Source organism: Amblyomma mixtum, chromosome 10 (genome assembly GCF_055824585.1).
Source record: "Amblyomma mixtum isolate Tamu chromosome 10, ASM5582458v1, whole genome shotgun sequence".
NCBI lineage: Eukaryota > Metazoa > Arthropoda > Arachnida > Ixodida > Ixodidae > Amblyomma > Amblyomma mixtum.
The window spans coordinates 95,614,605-95,639,628 of NC_143021.1; the positions used below are offsets into that span (position 1 = coordinate 95,614,605).

At 45.7% G+C, this 25,024-nt stretch overlaps 1 protein-coding gene across 1 annotated transcript; it reads right to left on the bottom strand.

Annotated features, from left to right (window-relative positions):
- Positions 1–16,996: 16,996 nt before the first annotated feature.
- On the bottom strand, positions 16,997–18,910 carry LOC149326469 (uncharacterized). The gene is made up of 2 exons (XM_089564587.1): positions 17,806–18,910; positions 16,997–17,613 (listed from the first exon to the last, which is right to left on the bottom strand). Exons 1-2 carry the CDS (start codon positions 18,713–18,715, stop codon positions 16,997–16,999), a joined length of 1,527 nt encoding a protein of 508 aa, XP_089420713.1. The 5' UTR covers positions 18,716–18,910.
- Positions 18,911–25,024: the final 6,114 nt, after the last annotated feature.

Sequence of the window (25,024 nt, forward strand, 5' to 3'; positions counted from 1 at the left end):
TCGAGCTAGGTTATGAGCCGCCTCATTACCAGCAAGGGAGGCATGAGCAGGCGTCCAGATTAGGCGAATGCGCCGCGTGGGCTGATAATTTAGCAGAATCTGTGTTAAGGATGCAGCTCGGCGACAACGTTCTACTCGAAGAGTGGTTCCACGTCATCGGTCACCGATAAATCTCAACACCTGCCTGCTCAGGAACGCCGCAATGCTACCAGGCGAAGGCAAAGCGCCGAAGAATTGCCAGAAGAACGCGCACACCATTCCTTACGCAGTTTACCCGGTTTAACCAGAGCTAAACCCCTGACAATTTTTTTGGTCGTTTGGTGCTCAGCTTTCGCCGGTCGCAAGCCAGGGAATGTTTAGGAGCCAAAGGTTCACAGAACAAAGTTTATACAGCAATGAGATGATACAGGGGTTTCACAATAACTAGTACAAGAACATACAAAGTGATTAACAAGCGAATGCAACTCGCGCAAAGTTCGAGCAATGGGAGAGCTTTCTCTCCAGCAGCGAGCTCGAGGTCCAGAGGGCCTTGGTACAGCACGCTGTTGAAGCGGCACGACTCAGTGGAGCCCTGGACTGAGGGCCCACCCTTGCTCGAAGACTCAAGTCGCCAGCGCCCAAGCAGGACGACCAAGAAGTCTTCATCTCCGCGAATCTCTTGAAAGAGCAATAAAAGTTTTCTCTCTCTCTCTCCACTTGGGAGAGATTACAATGCAAAAGAATTATTGCACTTAATGTGCACTACCACAGCATACCACAAAAACAGGACACAAGGCATACCACAAAAACAGGACGAGCATCTTCCTAAGATTCTTCACGACATTGGGGAACTTCTGCACGTGCCCATTGCTGATGATGACATTGAAATCTGTCACCGCGTGCCAACAAAGAACTCGGATGCTGAGCCGAATATTGTTGTCAAATTCCAGCACCGCTCCAAGCGTGATGCAGTGCTGCAGAAGGCGAAAAAGATGCGCATTTCGACAGACGATCTTGGCCACTCCCCCGGCGCCCCTGTTTTTATCAATAAACATTTATCCCCGGCAGTTAAGCAGTTACTTGGAATGGCCATATCAAAAAAGAAGGAACACAAGTGGAGCTTTGTTTGGATCAAAAACGGAAAGGTGCTTGCAAAGAAAGACGAGTCATCTGATGTCATTCATATCCGACAAACACAGGACCTTCATAAGATTGTTTAAATGGAAATGGCGGTGCCCCCATCTGATGTAAATGCCGCTGTCCGTTCCAACAAAGATATCAGGCTGACATGCTTTCACCTTAATATCCGTTCCGCAAGACGTAAAGAAGAAGAATTGGCTACCTTTTTAAATGAATTTTCTTTTGACTTCGACGTGATCATGTTAACAGAAACATGGTATACCTCAAAGGAAGAAGTATACAAACCTGCATGTTATCAAACCTTTTTTTTGAACCGATCACACAAAATTGGTGGTGGTGTGGCAGTTCTGGCAAAATATGGACTGGGTTTCGAACTGATCCCAGAGCTCAGCATGATCAATGCAGATATTGAGTGTCTAACTTTGAAGTCTCGTAGTTACATGTGCTGTGTAATTTACCGGCCTCCTGATTCTAATTTAAGTAATTTCTTCGTTTTCCTTGACAATATCCTGGAAACCGTGAACAAAAACAGGTTCAAAGTTATTCTTGCAGGAGATTTTAACATCGATATCCTTAAATCCTCGCCTGCTCGTGCAGAGTTATTTTCGATCCTAGAGTCAAATGCACTCACCGTTTTTACAGAAACTCCGACCCGTATTACCGTCCGCACAGAAACTTTAATTGATTTATTTATCTCGAATATTCACGCAAGCCATGTGCATTCGGGTGTCCTTTGTAGTGATATTAGTGACCATTTTCCTATTTTCATGCTCATAGAAGACACTCGTAAAGTAGCGCACGATGAACCTTCCTTTACCATACAGAATATTACACCCCTTACACTTGGCGCGTTCCTAACGAGCATCACAAACATTAGCTGGGATGATGTGTACCACTCTGAGGACGTGGATGCAGCCTACGAGTCGTTCATTTCTATATTTAAAACGATTTATAAAAAACATTTCGAAGAAAAGACTGTCAGGATAAAGGGAAAAAACCGCAAGCCCTGGATTACAAAAACGCATCTAAAGATGATAAGAAAGAAAACAAATCTTTTTAAAAAATTCTGAGTACTAAATCTTTGAGTGACTTGGCGAACTATAAACAATATCGAAATAAGGTGACTGCTCTTTTGAAGCGCGAGAAAAGAGCATTCTTGCATGATAAATTTGAAGCCTGTAAGGGAAGCAGCGACGTTTGGAAAAATCTTAATCATTTATTTTGTCGTGCATCAACTGTACTTCCTGTCAGTGGATTAATTCATAAAGGGCACCATATACAAGGATCAGAATTGGCAGAAGCATTCAATAACTTTTTCATAGACATTGTTGGAAATGTGCCATCATATGACACCGTGGGGCTAGATATAAGACGTAATACTGACAGTATTTTTCTTGGACCAACTGATGAGCATGAAATTTGCAGCATTTTTACCTCTTTCAAGAACAGTAAAGCCTGTGATATTGACGGCATTCAAATAGGACCGGTAAAACATGTTATCAGTTTGGTAGCTCCCGCACTTACCGACATATATAGCCTTGCTTTGTTTTCTGGGCAGTTTCCCAAATTAATGCAGATTTCTAAAGTTAGTGTGCTTTTTAAAAGTGGAGACAAAAATAATATGCGAAATTATTGGCCCATTTCCATCCTACCAGTTTTTTCTAAAGGTTTAGAAAAGGTCATCCACAGTAGACTAACAAAGTTTTGCGCTAAATTTTCCTTACTTTCTTCATACCAGCACGGATTTTTGGAGGGCAAGTCTACTGAAACCGCCTTGTTGAAGCAAAAAGAGATTATTTTGAGTGCTTTTGAAAATAAACAGATATGTCTAGGTATATTTATAGATTTTTCTAAGGCATTCGACCGCCTTAACCACCAGCGTTTATTAAGAAAATTGGAAATTCTAGGCATTCGGGGCACTCCTCTGTCTCTTATAAAGTCTTATTTGCAGCATCGCCTTCAATGTGTAGTAATAACAAAGCAGGCCTCATCTTTTTTGACTGTTAAAACCGGCGTTCAACAGGGAAGCATTTTAGGTCCGCTGTTGTTTCTTTTGTACATAAATGACATCACGAACATCGACAACACACCAGAGTACATAATATACGCAGACGATACAACTATGCTTTTTAAAGGCGACACTCCTGATTCAATAATTCCAGTTGTAAACAGTACGCTAGACAAACTGAGGGCTTGGAGTGAACATAATTCTCTAATCATAAATACACAAGAAACAAAACCAGTCGTATTCCACCCTAGGCAACGTGTAATTTCTAAAAACTTTGATTTATGCATGGGAGACTCCATTATAAACGTTTCACCTTCTGTTAAAGCACTAGGAGTTATTTTTCACGAAAATTTGAGTTGGAATGCTCAGATTGACAATGTTATATCTAAACTTTCAAAATGCACGGGTGTTCTTGCAAAATATCGCTCCTGTTTACCAGTGTCAATCAAACTCATAGTGTACAATGCACTGTTTTTGCCCTATCTCAGTTACTGTTTTTTGGTCTGGGGCAGTACCACGGAAACAAATATCCAAAAGCTTTTTCGTGTGCAAAAGAAAGCAATTCGTTTTATTGCAAACGCTGAATACCGAGCTCACACGGATGAGTTGTTTACCCGCCTCAATACCCTCAAAATTTCAAAGCTCTACGAATATTACTTAGCGACAAGGTATAAAAAATCCCTTCACCATATCCATGACAGCTTTCTGTACATGTGCGCGCTAAAACCAAATGACCCAGCATATACTCTTCGAAATCCTGAATTTTGGTGGATCCCCTTTTCACGCACTACATATGGTCATCAAATGCTCCGCCATAGCGTTCCAACACTGCTAAATAAGCTTACCTTGAACAACGTCTGTATTGACACCTGCAATCAGAGAGACATCCGGGACATATGTTTACGATTGTAATGTTATTTATGTTGTTTGTGCCTGAGACCGCATTTTAATCACTTGACGCACTTTTTTTTATATTTGAGATCTAGTGACCGCTTTGCTTGACATGTTTTTTGTATTACTAGAATGTACAGCTTAAGTGCCAAATGTTTTGCGCTTTATTTCACACGCAAATCTTATTCGTGTTATTTTTTTTGTTTTTGTTTTGTTTTGTACACGTGTCCCCCCGCGCTGCAAGTCATGTATACGGGGGGTTCAGGCTGTTTCAAGTGGAAGTTGTTTCCACTTTTTGCCTGAACCAACCCTCATCAATTTGTGATGAAAATAAAAACGTTTGATTTGATTTGATTTGATTCGATTTGAAAGATTGGTTGGTTTTGTGGGGTTTAACGTCCCAAAGCGACTAAGGCTATGAGAGACGCCGTAGTGGAGGGCTCCGGAAATTTCGACCACCTGGGGTTCTTTAACGTGCACTGACATCGCACAGTACACGGGCCTCGAATTTCTCCTCCAAAGAAATTCAACCGCCGCGGCCGGGATCGAACCCGCGCCTTTCGGGACAGCAGCCGAGCACCATAGCCACTGAGCCACCGCGGCGGCCGATTTGAAAGAGCCAAGCAAACAAAACACAATTTGTTCACTGAAGCTTAAACGGCGGCTCGGGCGGGCAACGCCCTTATTATATAGGCTCACTCCACGTCTGGCTCTTCTTCGCGCCAAGGCAGGGGTGCACAAAGACAGTGTCGGCTGTGTAGTTTTCTTCACCTTCTCGCGCTGGGCGCACGTCATCATTGGTCAAACGCCGAGAGTTGTTTCGTGGAGCATGTGAAATTTTCAGCCGTGGCGCCGCCGCCATTGCGATAGTGAAGATGTGAAGGGCATCTCTTAGCTCACGGAAGGCTACGCCCTGTCCATCAACATCGCGTAGAAGCGACTCGGAGTGTCTGGGACAATCGACGGCAATCCCTCCGCCGCCGCCTCGGCGAGCGGTAGGAGAGGGGGGCAGCTGCACCCACAAGGGTAGTCGCTCTCCAGGGGTTCCTTCTCCCGCGTTTCACGACGCACGGCGCTGTTTTATTTTTTTTTTGTTTCTTGCCAAAGAGGGGACGAGGCTTCTTTTTTACCCTTTGCTGGTTACAACGGACCAGTCGTCGGTGACTCCGCGAAACACGGAAACGGGCGCCTAAGAGTTGCTCCCTAAAAAGGATATTCAGGGGGTCACTTTGTTGACCGAAAGTGCGGTGAGGCGGAAGCCTTAAGCGCAGTGTTGCTGCTTGTGTCACTGGTGTGCGGCTAAGATGTTAAGCTTCGCCTCTCAGAGCGGAACGCGACAGCGTCTTGCAACGCTGCCAGGGAGTCCATAGAACGCCATCGCCCGTTCGGTTCTACGCCTTGCTCGTCGGTAAATTGGTTTTTGAGGAAAGGAAATGTATCTGTCTCTCACATCTCGGTGGACACCTAAACCTCGCCGTAACGGGAAGGGAGGATTGGATTGGATTGGATTGGAAAACGTTTATTGTCAGCACTGAGCCCTAGTGGGTATTATACTAGGTGGCTTCGAGCCCATGGCTCTTGGCGACCTTGTGAGCCCACTCAGTGGCCCGGACTTGCGTCAACGGGTCTGAGCTGGCCAGTATAGCCTCCCACCGCTCTAGAGAAGGGACTGGTAGTAGGTCCGCCGGTGGCGGCGCCTTTTTGCAGCTCCATAAAATGTGGTCATATCCGGCTATCTCGCCGCATTGTTTGCAAGTAGCGTTGTATTGTGTTGGATCCATGTGTGCTAGTCTCGACGGGCTAAAGAAGGTTCGCGTCTGGAGCCGACGCCACGTTACCTCCTGGCTTTTGTCGAGCTTTTTGTCTGGTGGCGGATAGATCCTCCTTTCTAGTTTAAACTGATTGGTGTATTCGTGAAATGATATGAATGCATCTCTTGTGAAATTTGGGGACTCAACCCGGCTCACTGCTCGGCTGACATAACCTCGAGCTATACTGTGAGCCAACTCGTTTCTCCTGTTCCCCGAGTGTGCCGGCACCCATATTAGTTCAACCTCTCTTTGGTCCCAGGAGGAAGATGGGAGTGAACAAAGACACCGTATTCACTAGACGCGCCTTTGTTCAATCCATCGAGCTGGCATGGCGGAGTGGTAGCGCGCTCCTCGCACTCCAGAGACCGGAGTTTGAGTCCCGAGCTCGGCCAATTTTGTACTCGGTTTTATTTATTTATCTGGTCTGACTAGAAAGGTTAATTAGGCTAATTGATTAAGAAAGCAATTAACTAAACTCAGTCCCACTTACTTGGAGAATCACTATACGATCCCTTAAATTGGTTGCATGGTTAGTAGCCGAATTACAATTTGCCCCGTTTGAAATTCGCGCACAGTGACGTCACGACCGTTTCGACCAATTGAAAAGCGTGACATTTCTGTCGAAAACACCTGCTTACAACGATGAGGCATTAAAGGCTTCCGCCTTAAAAGTAATTCGCCTCTGCCGAGAGGCCTTAACGGTCGAAATACCCGGCGTTGTCTAAGCCACCGAGATCCCCTTTTAACCAGACACTGCGCTGCTGCACACGGCGGGGTCCGTGGTGGGGCCCTACTCACCAGCATTCCCTTGCGAATGCCCCCAGCCAGGTCTAATATGTAAGCTGTCGCGGGTTGCATATGTATGATGCATGCTCAAGTTTAAGAAGAATTAGTGTTCGTTCCCGGACCCCCGCCTCACCGGGGCAGTCGCCCTACGAACTACGCATAAGATAACGCGGTCGTTTAGCTTTGATTATGCTTAGGACAACAGCAAATTGATCAGCTGTTCAAAGTAGAAATTTTGTTCATCCAATGTTTAGTTTAATACCTCAAGTTTGAGTATAATATTATCATCCATCCAAGCGCAGCCAAAAGGATATAAAATGAATAGCTATGGAAAGCTATTCCTTAGTTGCTGTTTGGCTCCGCATGTGCAGATGACAATCATTTTACGGCGGTTTCCCGACGACGTTGGATTTACTTTGCCGAGCATGGGCGGTAAAGGGGTTTAACTCAGTCGGATTGGTTTGGTTTACGGGGATCTAACATCCTGAAGCGACTCAGGCTATGAGGGTCGCCGAAGTGTAGGGCTTCGGATATTTCGACCACCTGGGGCTCTTTAATGTGCACTGTCATCGCACAATACACGTTCCTCTAGAATTTCGCCTCCGTCAAAATTCCGCTGGTACTGCGGGGATCGACCCCGCGTCTTTCGGGCCAGCAGCCGAGCGCATTAACCACTGAGTAACCGCGGAGGCTTTTAACTCAATTGAAACATCAGCACTGAGGCCGGCAATGCGTAATAAGAGCCAGGAAGGGGCGTACTGAAAAATGGCTGAAAAAGTTCTTGGGGACTGCAGAGCGTGATAATGGTCATGGAATCGAAATGGTACAAAATACGAATCAGGATAAATGTCATGCAGGGTAGCGCAACCTCTGCACTGACAGCCGCCGCATATTTGCAACAGACATTGAGACAGTTGGATTGGGAAGGTTTGGGGTGTGCTGTCAGACAAACCTGCTCTGCAGATGCCACCGTCGCACTGGCTAAAGGACCGCCTTAGTTCGCCATACAGGTCCTGCTTCTACTTGTGGTGGGCAGCATCTACAATATCTGCCAATCTATCGGCGACATTGCTTCTCAACACCATGTGACACAGCCTGCTTCCTGTGCATTGCCTCCATTCATTCTTCAGGCACGCTATCAATATCCGTGAATAGTCAAAAAAAAAAAAACTTCTGGGCTGCATCGTGGTCAACGGCTGCAAGTTCAATGCCAATATTTAAGCGCTGATGTCCACGAGACCGCTTCAGTGGGCAGGACAGCAGCGTTGCAGCCGGAATGGCTAACGGACTTCTTTTGCTGGTCATGCGGGAGGTGCGCAATTGCATTCGTTTGTGTGGGAAGAAAAGTGACGATCGGTACTTGTTGCTGCTCCCGTGGCCACGGAAGTTTTGAGCGTGTTGACTGAATGCTTCACAGCTGTCTTATTTTGCTGTTGCCTGGGTATGTGGAAGTGAATCCAGGTGCTTTTCACACGCGTTGGAAGATCAGCACCGACGATTTGAGCACAGACACGGCGAGCGAGGTGAGCAATAAAGCAGTTGATGTGATATTAACACAATCGAAACAAAACATGGAAATACTTCGTATCTTGAAGGAATTACAAGCACCCCCAATCGCGATTTCATCCAGTAGCAATTATATAAAGAAAATCACGGAAGAATTACGGACTGGACAACAAAGTATTGATTCAGCCCTCGAAAATATGAATTCCAAGCTTATGGCTGATGAACGTTCACTTGAAACAATTGAAGAAGTGAAGGAGGCTATCAAAATGCACTGCCTTTGATATTGGCAAACACACTCAACTGTTGCAGGCGCGAATTCATGAATTAGAAGACTAGAGTCGTAGAAATAGTTTAGTGTTTCATAAAATCGCTGATCACGATGACCAGGAAACATGGGATCAAACGGAAAAAAAAAATGTTCTAAACGTCCTGCCAAGTACATTGACCCTGAACTCAGGCGTAATGACATTGATAGGTTTGGTTTTGGTTTTTTAGGGTTTAACGTCCCAAAGCGACTCAAGCCATGAGGGACGCCATAGTTAAGGGCTCCGGAAATTTCGACCACCTGGGGTTCTTTAACATGCACTGATATCGCACAGTGCACGGGCCTCTATAATTTTGCCTCAATCAAAATTCAGCCGGCGCGGCCGGGATCGAACCCGCGTCTTTCGAGCCAGCAGCCGAGCGCCGTAACCACTGAGCCACCGCGGCGGATTAATGACATTGATAGGGCTCATCGATTAGACCAGTGTTTTAATTCTGAATGCCTTTGGTGATTCCGAAGTTCACCAGCTTAAAACCAGAGGAAAAAAATCTGAACTGTAAAAAGGATATCAAAGCAGAAAACATTGAAGTAACAGAAGATTACTAGTTTGCCACACATCAAGCATGCAAAAAAATTATTGCCTCTCCTAAATAACTAACCGGCTCCTTCTCTTTCAAGCTAAAAAAAATGGAGGACGCTTAAGCTTCGCCTTTAAGAGTGGAACGCGACAGCGTGTTGCATCGCTGCCAGCTAGGTGTCCACGGAACACCTTCGTCCGTTCGGCGCGACGCCTTGCCCGTTGGAGAAATCACTCGGAGTCACCAGGAGGCCTCTCAAAACAGCCCATCCGCCAAACGAAGATATTGTGAACGGGCTTCAGTGATTCTGCTCCCTTAATTGGCCTTGTGCGTCTCGGCTGTGACTGTGATTTTGGAGGAAAGGAAATGCGCAGTAACTGTCTCGCACATCGATTGCGAATCAACCACGCCATGAGGGAAGGGATGAAGTTGAGAGTGTAGGAGAAAAAAACAGAAAGAGAGGCCGTAACGGAGGCCTGCGTTGGCGTCGCATGCGTTGATCACAACAACATACAGACGCGTACAGCACAGGTGCTGGGACAGTATGGGTTCATTGATATTCAAATGGTTGACACACGCACAAAATATTACGCATACAGGTTCGCTGGGCGCAGCCTGTCCATCTCAAGCACAAAGAGGCCGCGAATTGTTGCGCCCACGCTGCCGCCCGCAGGGCCGAAGCCTTCGTGTTATCACCGGGCTCCGCGTTCTGACCAGTTGACATCTTCAAAGCTTTCGTCTGCCAGTCCTGAAAATTCAAATCCACAACCCCTGTTCGGTGTCAGTGCACGTCAAAAAACCTCAGTCCGCCGAAACTACCGAATCCCTCTACTACCACGTCCATGATAGCTTCAGTCGCTTTGGAACGTACACCTCCAGAAACCAAAACCAAAACCAAAATCTTACCTGAGCGCAAGCTTTTCACATATACTTTCATGTCTACAACATTGATGGTGCTCCTCTGCCACAGCTGATGGCAGTAAATTAAAATGTTTATTAGTAGAACGCGATTGTTATCGGGTTCATTTTCAACATTCAGATACACATAATTACTTATGTACGCATCAGTAAACAAAGAGAAGCCGCTGGTTCGGTTCCGGCCGTAGCACTCGAATTTCTATGCAGGCGAAATTCTTGGCGCCCATGTTCAAAGCGACATCAGAGCACGTTAAAGAACCCCTAGGTGGGCAAAAATTTCTGGAGCCCTTCTCTACGGCGTCCCTCTTAGCTTGAGCTGCTTTGGGACCTTAGACTCCCATGAACCTAAACTAAACGAAACCAGTTCACTTCACTTCACTTTATTACCTTAAAGACCCCAGTTAGGGGGTATTACATAAGGTGTGGGTACAGATAGAATCAAACTTTATGTACACAGATGTTATTCGTTAAATATGGCAGTTATAACATTCAAAAATGAGGATGGGCAGGTGGTTGCAGCGACGTCGTGTGGAAGGCCGTTCCAGGCTTTGGCTGAGCGAGGAAAGAATGATGCAGCAAACGTTGTGGTATGAGTCTGTGGACGGGAAACTGCAAGGGGATGACCAAGGCGGAGTGAAATGCGTGCTCGAGGGCTAATTTAGGGTGGAATACGCAATTAGCTGTAAAAACCTTATGAAATAAACACATACTGGCGATACGACGACGACAGGCAAGGTTTGTTAGGCTCAATTTCGCTTTTAAATATGATATGCTGATATCATATGAATAACATGAACGAATGAATCTAGTGGTTCGCTTCTGTAGCGATTCTAGAGATCTTAACAAATAGATTTGGTTCACAAAGACACTTCACGATGTGAAAGACCACAACGCATTCACTAGGTCCACTCTTATTCATTACGAGCCAACGAGCCTTCGCAGCGCTTAATTCGGCATTGAAGCCTGTCAGGGTGAGTGTACTTCCATGCAATAAAAAAAAAAACTTTTTAGCGTGTTCTGCATGTGCTCTCTTTGTAATCTGTGGGACCCGGGCTCGATTCCCCGTATTTGCACATGAATGTTTGTGTTCTCGTGTTACAACGCCTACAACACCGATAATGGCAATAACGCTGACACCGGCTTTTGTGCGACACGAGCCCCTTAACGCTGGTGCGTTAGTGCAATAACTTCGGCGTGAAGGACAGATCCTACATGTATGACCCTATCAACCATAAAACATTCGAGACTACCCCACAAAGCACCAAGCCGAAAACGCAACACGTGCCTTTGTCTCCCCATGCTGCATCTAGTCCTGGTAAATCCAGCGGTTACCAAGGATTAGTAGCCGTTATCTAAGCGGCGCTAAAACATCACTTTTATTTACAGATATCCGAAGTGTCATCTAAAGACGTACAGAGCTCTGCTCTGCCTTAAATGCGCGTTGCAGTGACATGATCTTCCTGAATGAAACTTGTCTGCATGAATACATACGTGGCTGTGTAATATTCGATTCACCAAATCATTTCAACTTGTATCGTGACAGGAAATATCGGCCTGGTGGTGGCATAGTGATAGCAGTCAGTAAAGAAATAGTCATATTCTGTTCGAATAACCTCAAAGATAGAAATTATATGAGTATCTCTTCAACTAGGCTACTATAGAATAATCGTAGGCACATGATATCGACCGCCTAATGCATCTCCCACATTTGTTGCAGAGCTTCATGATGTCATTAATATCATCGTAACGCGTTACCCTTCGTCGTCTATCTTTCTGTTGGGCGACTTCAGCTATCCGGCATATCTATTGGTCCTAGCTGAGACCGGCCTCATTTTCGACACTATGCATTGAATTAACTAATGTATGCTCGCTGTTTAACCTTACCCAAATCGTTACAAGGCCTAAAATACGGAATTTACAGCAGGTAGATTGGACAACGTACTAACAACAAACCCAGAACTGTGTTACTCTGCATGCCCCAATAACCTCCATGCCACAGTAAAGCGACCATTCTCTGCTATATTTTTCTCTCAACATTCCCTTACAAAAATATGCTAGTCACGCTAACACAATACACATGTATCATCGCCAATCCACGGAAGTTTCCACGGAGTGTCCACGGAAGTTTTAAGCGTGTTGACTGAATGCTTCAATAACTGTCGCCTTTTGCTGTTGCCGGGAAATGTGGAAGTGAATCCAGGTGCTTTTCACACGCGTTGAAAGATCATCACCGGTGATTTGACCACAGACACGGCGAGTGAGGTGAGTAATCATGCAGCTGATGTCCTATAAAACAATCGAAACAAAACACAGAAATACTTTGTACCTTGAAGGAAGCCGCCGGAAGGAAGGCGCCGATTTCAACAAATCAGTAATGATCTAGGTTCTTACGTGCCCACTTTATTCGATGGATTTGACTAGTGATCGGTGAACGCGAACTGGCTCTTATTCAAGAAAAAAATCTTAGATCTCGCCATCCGCTTCATAACCACTCCCGTAATACTGCCGCTAATCTTTGCAACGTTTGCTTATTCATGCTTCAAGGCTGCCGACACGCCGCTTTATCGCTTCCTTTGTGACGCCAGACGCGCCTACATGTATCACGATTGAGCGCATCCAGGCGGAGCTGGTTCTACTTTGCCCCAGAATGTTCTAGTAACTTTCCAAGCTTTATCTTAAATGTTCGCTATCAGCTTTAAAAAGAGCACGGCCGACAGCGGCGGGGATTCGGTTCGACGACCCCCGAGCACGCTTGTTGCTACGACGCCGCCGAGTGATTCAGTTCTTTGCGGGCGCAAGTCAGCCCAAATAAAGAGTTTCGTTTGGAAGGCATTCTCGCTGTTTTCTTGTTCGTCGGACTGCTGTCACCACTACCTGACATCTGGTGGAGTTGCTTACCTCCTATCCAGCTATGCCTCTCACGATGGAACCTGGTGAATAGTCAACGTCCGTCGTGCTTCGCCAGCCCCGTGAGCCACCGACTTTCCGTGGAGAACCACACGAAGATGTAGAGGACTGGCTGGACATGTACGACCATGTGGCAGCGCTGAAAGCCTGGGACGACAGCGCTAAGCTTCGAAACATTTATTTTGCAATGGATGGCACTGCCAGAACGTGGTTTGAAAACCACGAGTCTTCCCTCACGATCTGGGCGACCTTCAAGAAGCAGCTACTGGGTAGTTCACTAGCGTCGTACGTAAGGGAAGAGCCGAATTCCTCCTGTAGTCAAGAATTCAACGCCCAAACGAGACCGTGACTACGTATGTGGAAGATATGAAACACCTTTTCGGGCGCGCCAGCCCTGACATGACTGAGGAAAAGAAGCTCTCCTTCCTGATGCGTAGCGTGAAGGAGCAACTCTTCACGGGCCTGATCCGGGATCCTCCAACAACCTTCACCGAGTTAGTAGGTGAAGCTTCAAAAATCGAAAAGACTCTTCACGCCTGGACCCGTCCCTACAACCGACCACTTGAAGTGCTGTCTGCAAGACCCCCCCCCCCCCCCCGCCCCTCCCTCCAGAAGATACCCCTGCAAGCGGAGAACCTTCGAGATCTAATACGCGAAATTGTTCGCGATGAACTTCGCCGACTGCTGCCATCCCAATCACAGCCGACGCAGGAGACTCAGGTGGCGTCTCTCAAGGGCATCATTGGCGCGGAAGTGCATCATGCACTTGGCTCCCCGTCACCAACGACACCAAACGAAGCTACAGCCATGACGTACGATGCAGGACTACGCAATCCTCCGCCTCGACGAGTCCCCCCCAAGCCGTCTTCGACGCGCACCAGCTCCACAAGAACGACCGCCCCAAGCTCCCTCACGCCTTCATTACGAGCGACGCAACAGCTTTAGGAAATGCGACGAGTGGCGGACTCCCGACAACCGCCCACTGTGTTTCCATTGTGGCCACGCCGGGCACATACTTCGCCACTGCCCGTACAGACGCATCGGGCTGCGAGGTTTCGGCATCTACGCCCATCGACCGCTCCCTGGCCAGCGACCACGGGAAATCGACGACTACCTGCGCAGAGGGGAGTACGTGTCTTGAAGCTGCCTTGTCCGCTCCCTGTAGCCGTCCACCACACGTTTTGCATCACCGGGCGGCAGCTGCGCCGCGGGTGTCCGGGGAAGGTCCCCTCGCCCCGGTAGGGGAAACTAAACAAATCAACCTGTGGAGTAAGGTTGCTTGCCGATGAAACGACGAAGATCCTCCAGCGATACGCCGTATGAAGACACCGCACTCACTACGCCGACGACGCATACAACAACCTCGACCACGACGCGAACCGCCTTCAAAACTACGCCGCCGTCAAGAAAAACTCCGACCACACGCTCCACCCACGATTCACATGCGCGACGAAGCCGTAACCCGACGCCGAGGACGACGTGCAACTTCTGAGCCTGGACATCTGACTTAGCAGTGGTTATCGACGGCCGGAAAGTCACCGCTCTAATCGACACAGGAGCCGATTATTCGGAGATGAATGGACCATTCGCTGCGCAGCTGAAGAAAGTAACGACCGCTTGGGACGGCCCACAAATTTGCACCGCAGGGGGCCACCTCATTACGCTATCAGGGCGATGCACCATGCGAGTGGCTCTCAAGGGAAATTCCTATCCCGCGACCTTCGTAGTGCTACGGCAGTGTTCCCGCGAAGTGATCTTGGGCATGTATTTCTTTAATGACAATCAAACGATCATCGACCTGCGATCTAAGATGATCACACTTTCCACGGATGAGGCCATCCCGTCGATGAGAACTCCGGAACTTCACTTTCCCAGTCAAAACGCACTACAGGAATTTACGACAGAAAACTTCTGTAGTCTGTCGTATTTTGGGCATGTAGTATTTCTGTAGTCTGTCCTCTGTAGTCTGTAGTGTCGTACTTCTGTAGTCTGTCTTCTGTAGTGTAGTATTTCTGTAGTCTTTCTGTAGTGTAGTATTTCTGTAGCCTGTCTTCTGTAGTGACGTAATTCTGTAGTGTCGTATCTCTGTAGTCTGCCTTCTGTAGTGCATTTGTGTAGTGTGTTGTATTCCTGTAGTCATTACCAAGTACGCTTTATTTGTCAATTAATATGCAGCTACAGAGCAGCAGTCTGACTCTGAACATGCGATGCATTCCTGCAGTACAGCCAGGTATAAAAACACCTCATTTGGAGCAAATCGACTATTCATTTACATATATACAGAATTTTTCTTCAGCAGGTCTCTCCTGTTCAGATTGTCCTAGGTGAAGAAAAAGAACAGTGATATATATAGTATGCATACACAACAAATGCATGCAAATGTTACAAAAGTCATAAAGTGGAATCTTGATTATGCATTCCCCTTTCATGCAACGATCCACATTTAACATCATATTGGCACGGGCCCGACGTAAACCCATAGGAATAATGCATTAAAGCCTCAATTATACAACTGAAGAATATGCACACGCCGCTTCATACGATGGCTGGCGGAAACCGTCCGGATTGGGAGAGACATTGGCATGCAGAGCATTTTATTGACAGAAGTGACGTCAACCAAGCTGTTTCCAGATAGAAATCAAGATGCAGACGTGCATGCAACGTGTGCCCAAGTGTACCATGGCCTGTAATGACGGTTCTGCCGACGGCTCAGAATGAGTCCGTGCATGCAACCCGCATCTATCAGTGCGAGGCGGTCCGCCTGGCCCGTTTTTCCGCGCGCTTCACTTACGAAGACGTTGCGGGAATAAACTGCACGTTCATACCACCATAAAGTTATTGTAGAGGCGGTAAAAAGAGTAGACATTTCTGTGATCGCTGGTGGCTAGTTCAAAAGCGCTTCTCGCTACACCTTGAGTAAAGCACATGTTAGGCCTACAACACCAAGCAAGCGGTGTACTGTCAGCCGGCAGAACGCACATCACTGCAGAAATCGTGCCAAAGGTGGACATTGCGCTTTCTTTTTTCCTTTAAGATACGAATTCTTAGTACAGATACTGCTACCTGCTTCTGCATAGTGACAGCGGTTTTAGAGAAAGTTTGAACAGAAAGACATGTCGCTGGCATGGCCGTATACTGTGCGCTGCACATCTCCGAAGGGTTGTAGTAGTCATATTCCTGGCGCGTCGTTCCTATTTTTTCGAGATTCATCCGACATCTACTTAACGTGCAGGAACAGAGCGCTCGCCTGCCTTGTCTAAAGCCGCCTCTTCCACGCTGAAAAGCCTGGCTGCGTGCGGTCTCAGAACAGTCTGCTAATGTGGTCCATAAGTGCTGTTAACAGTCTAGAAGTGTGTGATGAGAGGCTAGTTGGTAAGACATACTGAAGACACAAAACTACGCAGGAAACAGGACACAGAAAAGAAGCAGACAGGACGAGCGTAGACTAACAACTGATTTATTGGTCGAAAACAACCTTCCTTCAAGAGCAACGCATGCGCAACCAAACTTAACGCCCAAAGCAAAAGTACACAATCTTATCAACCTAAAAAGTCAAGTTCCTTCTTATACAAGTGAATTGATGCCTCGCTAACACATTTTTCCGCACCGTATCTAGCAATTTGCCAGGCTTCAAAGATTTCGCGTGCCTTCTTGTCCTTCGCGCAGCCTATAATCTTCGTTTGCTTGAAAAGCGGCGTACAAAATACTTGTTTCTTCTTGTCATTGATCTTACAAGACTGGCAGTGCCTTGCTAAATGCTGCCCACCGTGCTGGCTCAAAGAGTTATTATGCTCCTGAAGGCGTTTATTAATGCAGCGCCCCGTCTGCCCTACATATACGGAACCACAGCTGAATGGGATCTCGTAGATAACTCCCATCTTACAGGCTACAAACTTAGGTCTGTGGTTGACTCCGCACCCTACTTTCTTTTGCAGGTTATTGTTAGTTAATCGGCATAAACGAGACAGTTTACATGGGGTGGAAAAGAACACGTTAGCACCAAATTTCCCTCCCACCTTCTTCAAACCGTGCGAAGTCTTGTGCACATAAGGAAGGACTTCAAACTTCTTCCTCTCACTTTCAGTGAGTTCTTGTTGGTTTTGCTTCAACCGTAGGGTTTTCAGCAAAGATTCTGCAACAGCTTTCAGAAGAGAAGGAGGAAAACCCGCAGAGTAAAGCCGGTCTACTTGACTGGAAAAACTACGTTTCACATGTGTGGGCATGACTTGACAAGCGAAGATCTTAAACATGAGGTTGCGATTCCCCTTTTTACGAGCTTTGAGTGGCAGGAATCATAAGGTAGAAGAGCCTTCTTAGATCTTGGTAAATAGGCCCAGCATAGATGGCCCCCTGTATGAAAAAACAATTTTAAGTCTAAAAACTGTAAACAAGAGCTTTCCGGGAGCTCAAAAGTAAAATTCAGATTAGTGGCTGTAGATTTGAAGGTCGCTAAAATTTCATTCACAATCATTTGTAGGCTATCGTCAGGGTTAATATTCAAAAGGATTAGGAAATCGTCAACGTATCTGACCACATGCGTGATCCGGTCATCAGTGAGAACGCACGAAAGTTCAGTGTCAATTTGAGCTAAAAATATCTCAGTTAAAATAGGCGCCACGCTCGAACCTATGCAGATACCTCGCCGTTGTACATAAAACTTGTGCTTAAAAGTTACAATGGTAGAGGAAAGATAGAGTTTCAGCAATTCAAGAAAACCATCGATTGAAATGCCGCAAGTATTCTGGAAGGACACAACTCCCGAACGTTCGATGCAGTTGCGGACCGCCAGGAACAACTTGTCGTGGGGCAATGAATAGAACAGTTCTTGGTTGGTTTATGGTTGGTTTATGGGGTTTAACGTCCCAAAGCGACTAAGGTTATGAGAGACGCCGTAGTGGAGGGCTCCGGAAATTTCGACCACCTGGGGTTCTTTAACGTGCACTGACATCGCACAGTACGCGGGCCTCTAGAATTTCTCCTCCAAAGAAATTCTAGCCGCCGCGGCCGGGATCGAACCCGCTTCAATGTCTATTGAGAAACCTGAGTTGATACTTGACGAGTTCTCACTAAACATTTTCACCAAGCTATCAGAGCTACTGATCTTGTACGGATCTTCAGGTGTCAGGCTCTTTAGGTGTCGTTGCAGGTACCTGCTGACAATTACTTGCCAAGTACCTCTTTCCGTCACGATGGCTCGGAAAGGACACTCCGGTTTGTGGCTCTTTGCACTGAAGAATACCGTGAGAACATGGACCTTGTTCTTGTCGACTTCATTCTTCAGGCGTTCAAGTTTCAAGTTCTTGAGAAGGGCTACCGCCTTGGCCTTGGCTTCGTTTGGCTTTTGAGTCGAAGGACGGAAGTTTTTCCTTAAAGCTAAAGAGGCCTTCTCACCAAATAGCTTCTCAGGCAAGACCACAAAGCCGCCTTCCTTATCAGCCTTCATTAAAGCAAGTCCGGAGTCATTAAGGCAACCGGCTACTCTCCTCAACAGGGAAGTGCCGTCCTTTTTCTCTTCGTAACCATTCCGCACAGAGTCAATGCCTTCCAATAAACAGTGTCCTTTCTCTTCACCCTGCACCTTCTCTGCTATCTTGTGAGCCGAAGCGAGAAGCTCGTGCTTCTTGAGCGGCACTTCAAGGCAAAACTTCGGACCCCTACTCAGAACCTTTTCTACTTCGGGTGTGATCACAGCCCCTCCAAGAGCAACAACAGGAACCACAAAAACCTGCTTTTTGGGCGCTGTAGGTAGGCTCAGCCTAGTTTTGTTCCAAAGGAATTCGGTGCTTGCCTCAGCCAGCCTCTTGTAGTCCATCAGTAGCCTGAAGCCAGCAGGTCCCGTACCCTTCCAACTGAAGCACACAAGTTGTAGCCAGTCCATCAACAGGCGAACATGCCTCCAATATTCGCTTCTTAGAATCTTCGCCATCCGCTTCCAATGACCTTCTGAGCAGCCCAGAAACCCGAAAAGACTTGAAACACCGGGTGGACAGACGTTCTTCCTTAGGCAGAAGCCCAAGACCCTTGCTTCGTTCGTCGTAGCAGCGATGAACGTGGTGCACAAAGCGCATTGCTCTTCGAAAGAACGTTGACATAAAACAGAGCCCCATGTAGAAGAAATGAATTCTAGAAGTGTGTGATGAGAGGCTAGTTGGTAAGACATACTGAAGACACAAAACTACGCAGGAAACAGGACAAAGAAAAGAAGCAGACAGGACGAGCGTAGACTGTTTCCTGCGTAGTTTTGTGTCTTCAAATGCCTCCGGGTCTACTCAAGGAACACGCATACTCTTGCAAACAAATGTGTAAACATCTACCACTTTGGAAGATATAAAACTGGCCACAGCTGAGGGGAATCTCGTACATGCCCGTTGGCGGTACTTTTTGAATGCCTCATGCCATGTGCAACGGGGGTGGTGTACACGATTCCTCTCAGCTGTGGTCGATTTTATACCGGCCAAATTGGTAGATGGTGAAACAATCCCTTGCAAGAGTATTAGCATTCCTTGGGTAGGCCCGGACGACCTTGCCTGCCTGTCCACTGTCCCAGTTGTAAAGACTGTTAACTTAAACTGAACTGCACACTATTATTGGATGAATAAAGGGCCAGTTGGAAAGAAATTCTCAAGGCTGTTACCATCCTGAGGTCGAAGCCAGATAGGTGGGTTAGCATGCCTTCTGTGTCCATTTTTCAGAAAGAATTAGAATTTGTTTCCCTCCCTAGGTTGTTTTTTCAATGATTGTTTGCAGATTACATGCGCAACTGATCCATATGAGCACTCATTTCTTCAATAAATGTTCAGTTGTCGTACCGCCTTGTGTTTCGCCTGCCTTTGTCCCATCCTGTTTTGCTGTTTTTCTAACGATTTCCAACCATCTGGCCTACAAGCACGTCCTTCTAAATCTGCAAGTCCATTGCCAAAACTGTGACCGAAAAAAGCCATGCCACCCATGTTCGAAAAAGTGCCATTGTGTTAAAAAAGCACCAGAATAAGCCGACATGACGAACTGGTGGGAGCCGCCGGGATTTTGAGGCTCGAGGATTAATGGGCAAGAACACCCTCGGAAAAAAAGATTGCCTTTCTTCAGGATCTGTTTGACCTAGCCCTGGTTTTAAAAACATCTTGCATGCCTTGACTTTTCTGCCAACTCCTCTATTTTCGCGTGTTTGTCTGCTTTTATCTTTAATACTCATTGAATTTCATCTTTTGATATTTTATCTCTCTCGTTTTTACAGTAGCTCATCTTCCTCCTGTAGCCATGTTAATTCTTGGCTTCACCTTTGTTGCTCATGTGCATTTATTCCCCTTTTATTCTTTCAGTTTTTTAGCTCACTTCACCTTTGTAGACCAATTCTTGTTTGCTTGCCCAATCACCATTTTCTTTTCACCGCATGTTTTTTCTTGCCATTTTACTTTTATTTCACTGCCCTTGATCTGTGTTTGCGTGTAGTGTTTTAGTTCCGTGTTATCAGACCAGTACTTAAAAATTTTGGTCAAACCGTTCCACTGTTTCACGTGCTGGTGGTCTTAAAAATGACTTGCTTAAAACTATTCCTTTAACCTTGTTATGGTTTCATCCTTCCCTGCTCTATAGTCTTGGTTTCTGTTTCTAGTTTGTGTTGTTTTCCCACTATTGGCCACATCACTTATTGTTGCCACGAGTGCATAAAATTGCCACCTGGTGGCGCCTGTGTTTTGGTTATATATGCAGTGTTTCGGTGATTCTGGAATAAATCTGTAGTCAGCACCTGTGCCCTCATATTTTTTCTTTCTGACCCCAGTCTGTGTTTCTAAGCTCTGTCAGCCACAAAGGATCAGCACCAACTAGACCGACAGCTTGTCCTATTCAAGCTCAATGCGTACTTTTCAAAGAAATGTTATGGCGAAAACACTGTACTTACAGTAAAGCCTGCTTGACTGAGCGAATACCACTGGCAATTCGCAAATTCCCAGCCTGCTCCTGATTGCTGGCTCAAGCCGCATGCAACTTTGTGGCTTGCCCGACTTCCACGCAACTCTTGGTCCCTTGAAACTGAAACATAGAGGGATGAGTGAGAGATATCAGATTTGATATGCTTGCATTGCTGCAATGACTAAGAAAAAGCGATATTTTCCATAAGAACAATTATGCTTCGCAGAGTAAACCTCGTTTATCACGACCTCGTTAACACTGACATACTGCACAGTCCCAGCATGACTGCATCTAGTTCTATGGTGTCATATGCTTGTTAGCTATGAGCCCTTGGCCTTGCACTGGTTAATACAGACAACCTCGGAACGGGCATTCAGCTCCGAGCTTTTGAGTGATAGATACTCACAAGCTCAGTGGTCCCAGGGGTTCTAGAAATATTGGCAGGGCTACACAGTAACAAGCATTCCGCACCACTTGCTCTCGCTTCATTGCAAAAAAACTCTCACAGCAGACCTGTCCTCCATTTTGCAGTGTGAAAATAATCAAATTCAAAGCATGCGCACAAAATGTGGACCTCTCTTCGAACAGAGCTTCATAAATACGGGTATAATTATTGTAATTAAACCTACCTACAGTTTTCAATTTATCCTAAAATTTTATGCAACTCGACGAGCAATAAGCATTAAAAAGGAATTAAAATAGCCAGCACTGTTTAAACAATATAGCTACGAAGAAATACGAGACGTATCCACTACTCTCCAGTGGTTCTTTAGCTTCATGCATTATCAATCTACACTTTCTTACAGGCACATTTGCACGCGAAACTTGGGTTTAACCCAATCTTGATGAATCTTTCTGGAATGCAACAATCAGGAGAAACCAGTTTTGCTCAAAAACAAAGGGCCCTATACACTGCATCACAAGGCCAGCTAGGCGCACTTAAGACTACAGCCCACAAGTCTCCAATTTGCCTGTCCTCTACAAGTTGCAGGATCCCTGTCCGCTGCTTGTCGAATTTCACTATCCCGCCTTGCTAGTTCTCCCACTGCCCTTCTCAAACTCTTGGAATTCTGTTGCTCTAGCAGATCATCAGCTATTGTATTATTTTTTGTTTTAGCACTACACACTCCATGCCAACAATGCTGGATAATGTACTTTAAATAGGTTTGTAGAGCGTGCAAGTGGCTTGCAGCTTGACGAATAGGTGAGAAAAAAACGTGGAGCCTGACAAACAGGTGTGAAAAAAACGTGGGTTATTGATATCGTAGCCGAAATGAAGAGGAAGAAATGGGCTTGGGCAGGAGATGTAATGCAAAGGCAAGATAACCAGTGGTCCTTAAGAGTGATAGAGTGGATTCCAAGGGAAGGCAAGCGTAGCAGGGGGCAGCAGAAAGTTAGGCGGGCGGATGAGATTAAGAAGTTTGTGGGGATACGGTGGCCACAACTGGCGAAGGACAGGGTTAATTGGAGAGACATGGGAGAGGCCTCTGCCCTGCATTGGGTGTTAGACTGATGATGATGACAACCTGGTGAATTTGCCTCACAACCGCTGCAGCCTGATATTTTGTAGAGCAGCACAATGGCCTTCATTTTTTGAGTGGTGAAGTATTCAGCTTTTTGTTTCATCCATGAGTGTAAAGGGAAGACATTTTATGTTGCACAAAATGAAGGAATTACATGCATACTGGGCTTTGGAAGAATGCCCTGTGGACATTACAAAACACTGCCATCCTTGCTTTATCTCTGCCTGGTAACAAAATTCATTATTCTCCAAATACTTTGGACAAAGACAAGCTGCCGTGCACTCATTCGAGCTCAGTGGACTTTCCCTCAAACCAATCTTCAGTAAATAATATCAGGATTAGGCAAAAGTAACTGTAGTGTATTTCAGTGAGTCAGTGCCTTTTACAGAAAGTTTTGGAAACAGGAAAGTTTATGAGCTTTGTGAGCACATGATGATTGCCCAATCTATTTACATAGTCAAATGGGAAATTTGCCTTCCTATTCAATTTATGCACATTCAAACGATATTTACCGCTGCAGGCCACATCAGTTCTGTACCAGGTAGCACATGCCAAAAAAAAAGCCTCGATAGCGTAATAAGTAATGTGTGGTTGAGTATAGAACTTAAAATCTAGGCCATATCTCTTGGATCTAATCTTGACATATTTGTGCATAATACTATACTGCAGATACAAAAAGCAAAGCAATAGAGAGAGACAGAGAAACTTTGCTAATGAAATGAACAAAATATTTAGCTGGCACTTAAAATCACTGACCTGTTACTCAGCATGAGGAAGGAAATAAGAGGGAAAGACGAAGGAAAACAGGTGCAGAAAATTGTTAACGTTTAGAAAATAATAAATTTAAACAATTTTTGGAAATGATGTATCCATTACTTTACTTGGTTTTAAAGGGTTTAATGCCACAAAGCGGCGCAGGCTATACAGGGCACTATTGTAGAGGACTGGAAAATTCTTTAGGTGTGCTGACATCACACGGTACCTGGGCCTCTAGCATTTCGTCTCCATTGAAATGAGACTAGTAAAGCTGGAATCAAAACTGGCTGGAATCGAACCTGCCTCTTCCGGGTCAGCAGCCAAGCACAATAACCACTCAGCCACCATGACGGCTCCCATTTGGGGTGACATGCATCAGTGTGGTGACTGACGGGGCTGACAAAGTTCACTTCAGAAAGGGTGTGCATTGATGAGGTTATATAGTTCAATTCTCCCTATGCCACATAATTAGACAGATGAAAATTTATTATGAGCATATGCTGCCTATGGCAGGCCAAGAGATGTAAGACACAAAGTATCTGTCCATAAAATGAAAGCAAGAAGAGCACAATTTCCTGCTGTGAGTAACCACTCCAGTATCCAAAAGGATAGCCAGCTTCTTTAAAAAATGTATGTCCTGCCTATGTCCATTTATGATTCCCGCTCAAATTTTAATTCGCATTTATTTCCAACCAACTCAGTTATCTCCCAGTCTCTTATCATTAACCCTATGATTTTCCTGAGTGGTTCACCGCACTGTTCTCAATTTTAAGCCTTTTATAAAGTACCCCACTTTTCCCGACAGCTTAGCAAAGGCAAAGCAGCTTAAAATTTCTTTTTGAGCATACTGCAAGCTGCTGCTCGTAACTTCTGAGTGCATGCCTAAGGCAATACACCCCTTTCTTATTCTCCCAACCATTTCTTTCAAATGTTCTATATCTGTGCATGACCTGGCCGAGGTGTATTCTGTTTCGACTTCCAGTACCTTACTGCATTTCATAAAATGGCCTCTTTCCTGATTATTAAGTATTGATTTAGCTCTCATTTTCACAGTGAGTATTAATGTCCTCAATCATTTGCAAGAATTCATCACTTATACTACAACTCACCACTAATACTACAATAACATGAAATCAAATATAACTGAGCGGTTCTCCATGAGTCTTCGCATTTCCTGAACCAACCCGCTGCTATGCAGAGAGGGTCACCTCGTCTAGCCTCATCACATGTTGTTCAGGGTATGTGGGTTGTGCAAAGTAAACAACCGTTGATTTCAGGTCACTGCAGTCAAAACTACAAAGTAGCTGGTGCAATGAAATGTTAGTTCTAAGAAGGTCTGCTCGTTTTTTTTTATGCGGGCCCAAGTGAACACAGGCTAAACTGCATGCTGTTTGATGTCAGTGCAGGATAAAGATCCCCAGGTGGCCGAAATTATTCTGCAGACCTCTGCTACGGCACCTCTTTTCTTCTTTAACTCCCTCCTTTATCCCTTCCCTTGCATCATGGTTCAGGTGCTTATCAAGATGCGAGAGAGTTACTCTGTCACTTCCTTGCCTCAAAAACCAATTTAAAATTTTTCAAGGATACTTTCAAGAACGTAGAGGTACAAACTGTACAGTATAACCACATGCCACAGCAATAAACCAGCAATACATCTGCGCTGACAGGAGCTTGCCAAGTACGCTGCAAGGATGCTATGCCACGCAAGATTTGGTGTCATCATACAATGTAACTTTACTGACTGACATTTCAGTGTACAAGCAAGAAATACCATTAGAGTATTATTGTACAGCACAACGTTTTTAAAAGATAAACGAACATTTTGTTCCTTTTAAAGGACACACATGCATAAAAGGCAACAGGTGTGGAATAGTCACTGCACCTGAAGCAGGCTCAATTTTATAATAACAGCGCAGTGTCAAAAGCTACATGAGCGGCTATATTTCGTAAAAATTTGCAGTTCATGTAATAAGCTGAGGTACTGCTGTAAAGTGCATGTAGAGTTCTGCATGCATTTTTAAACACAGCAGTGAGCCTATGTTGAA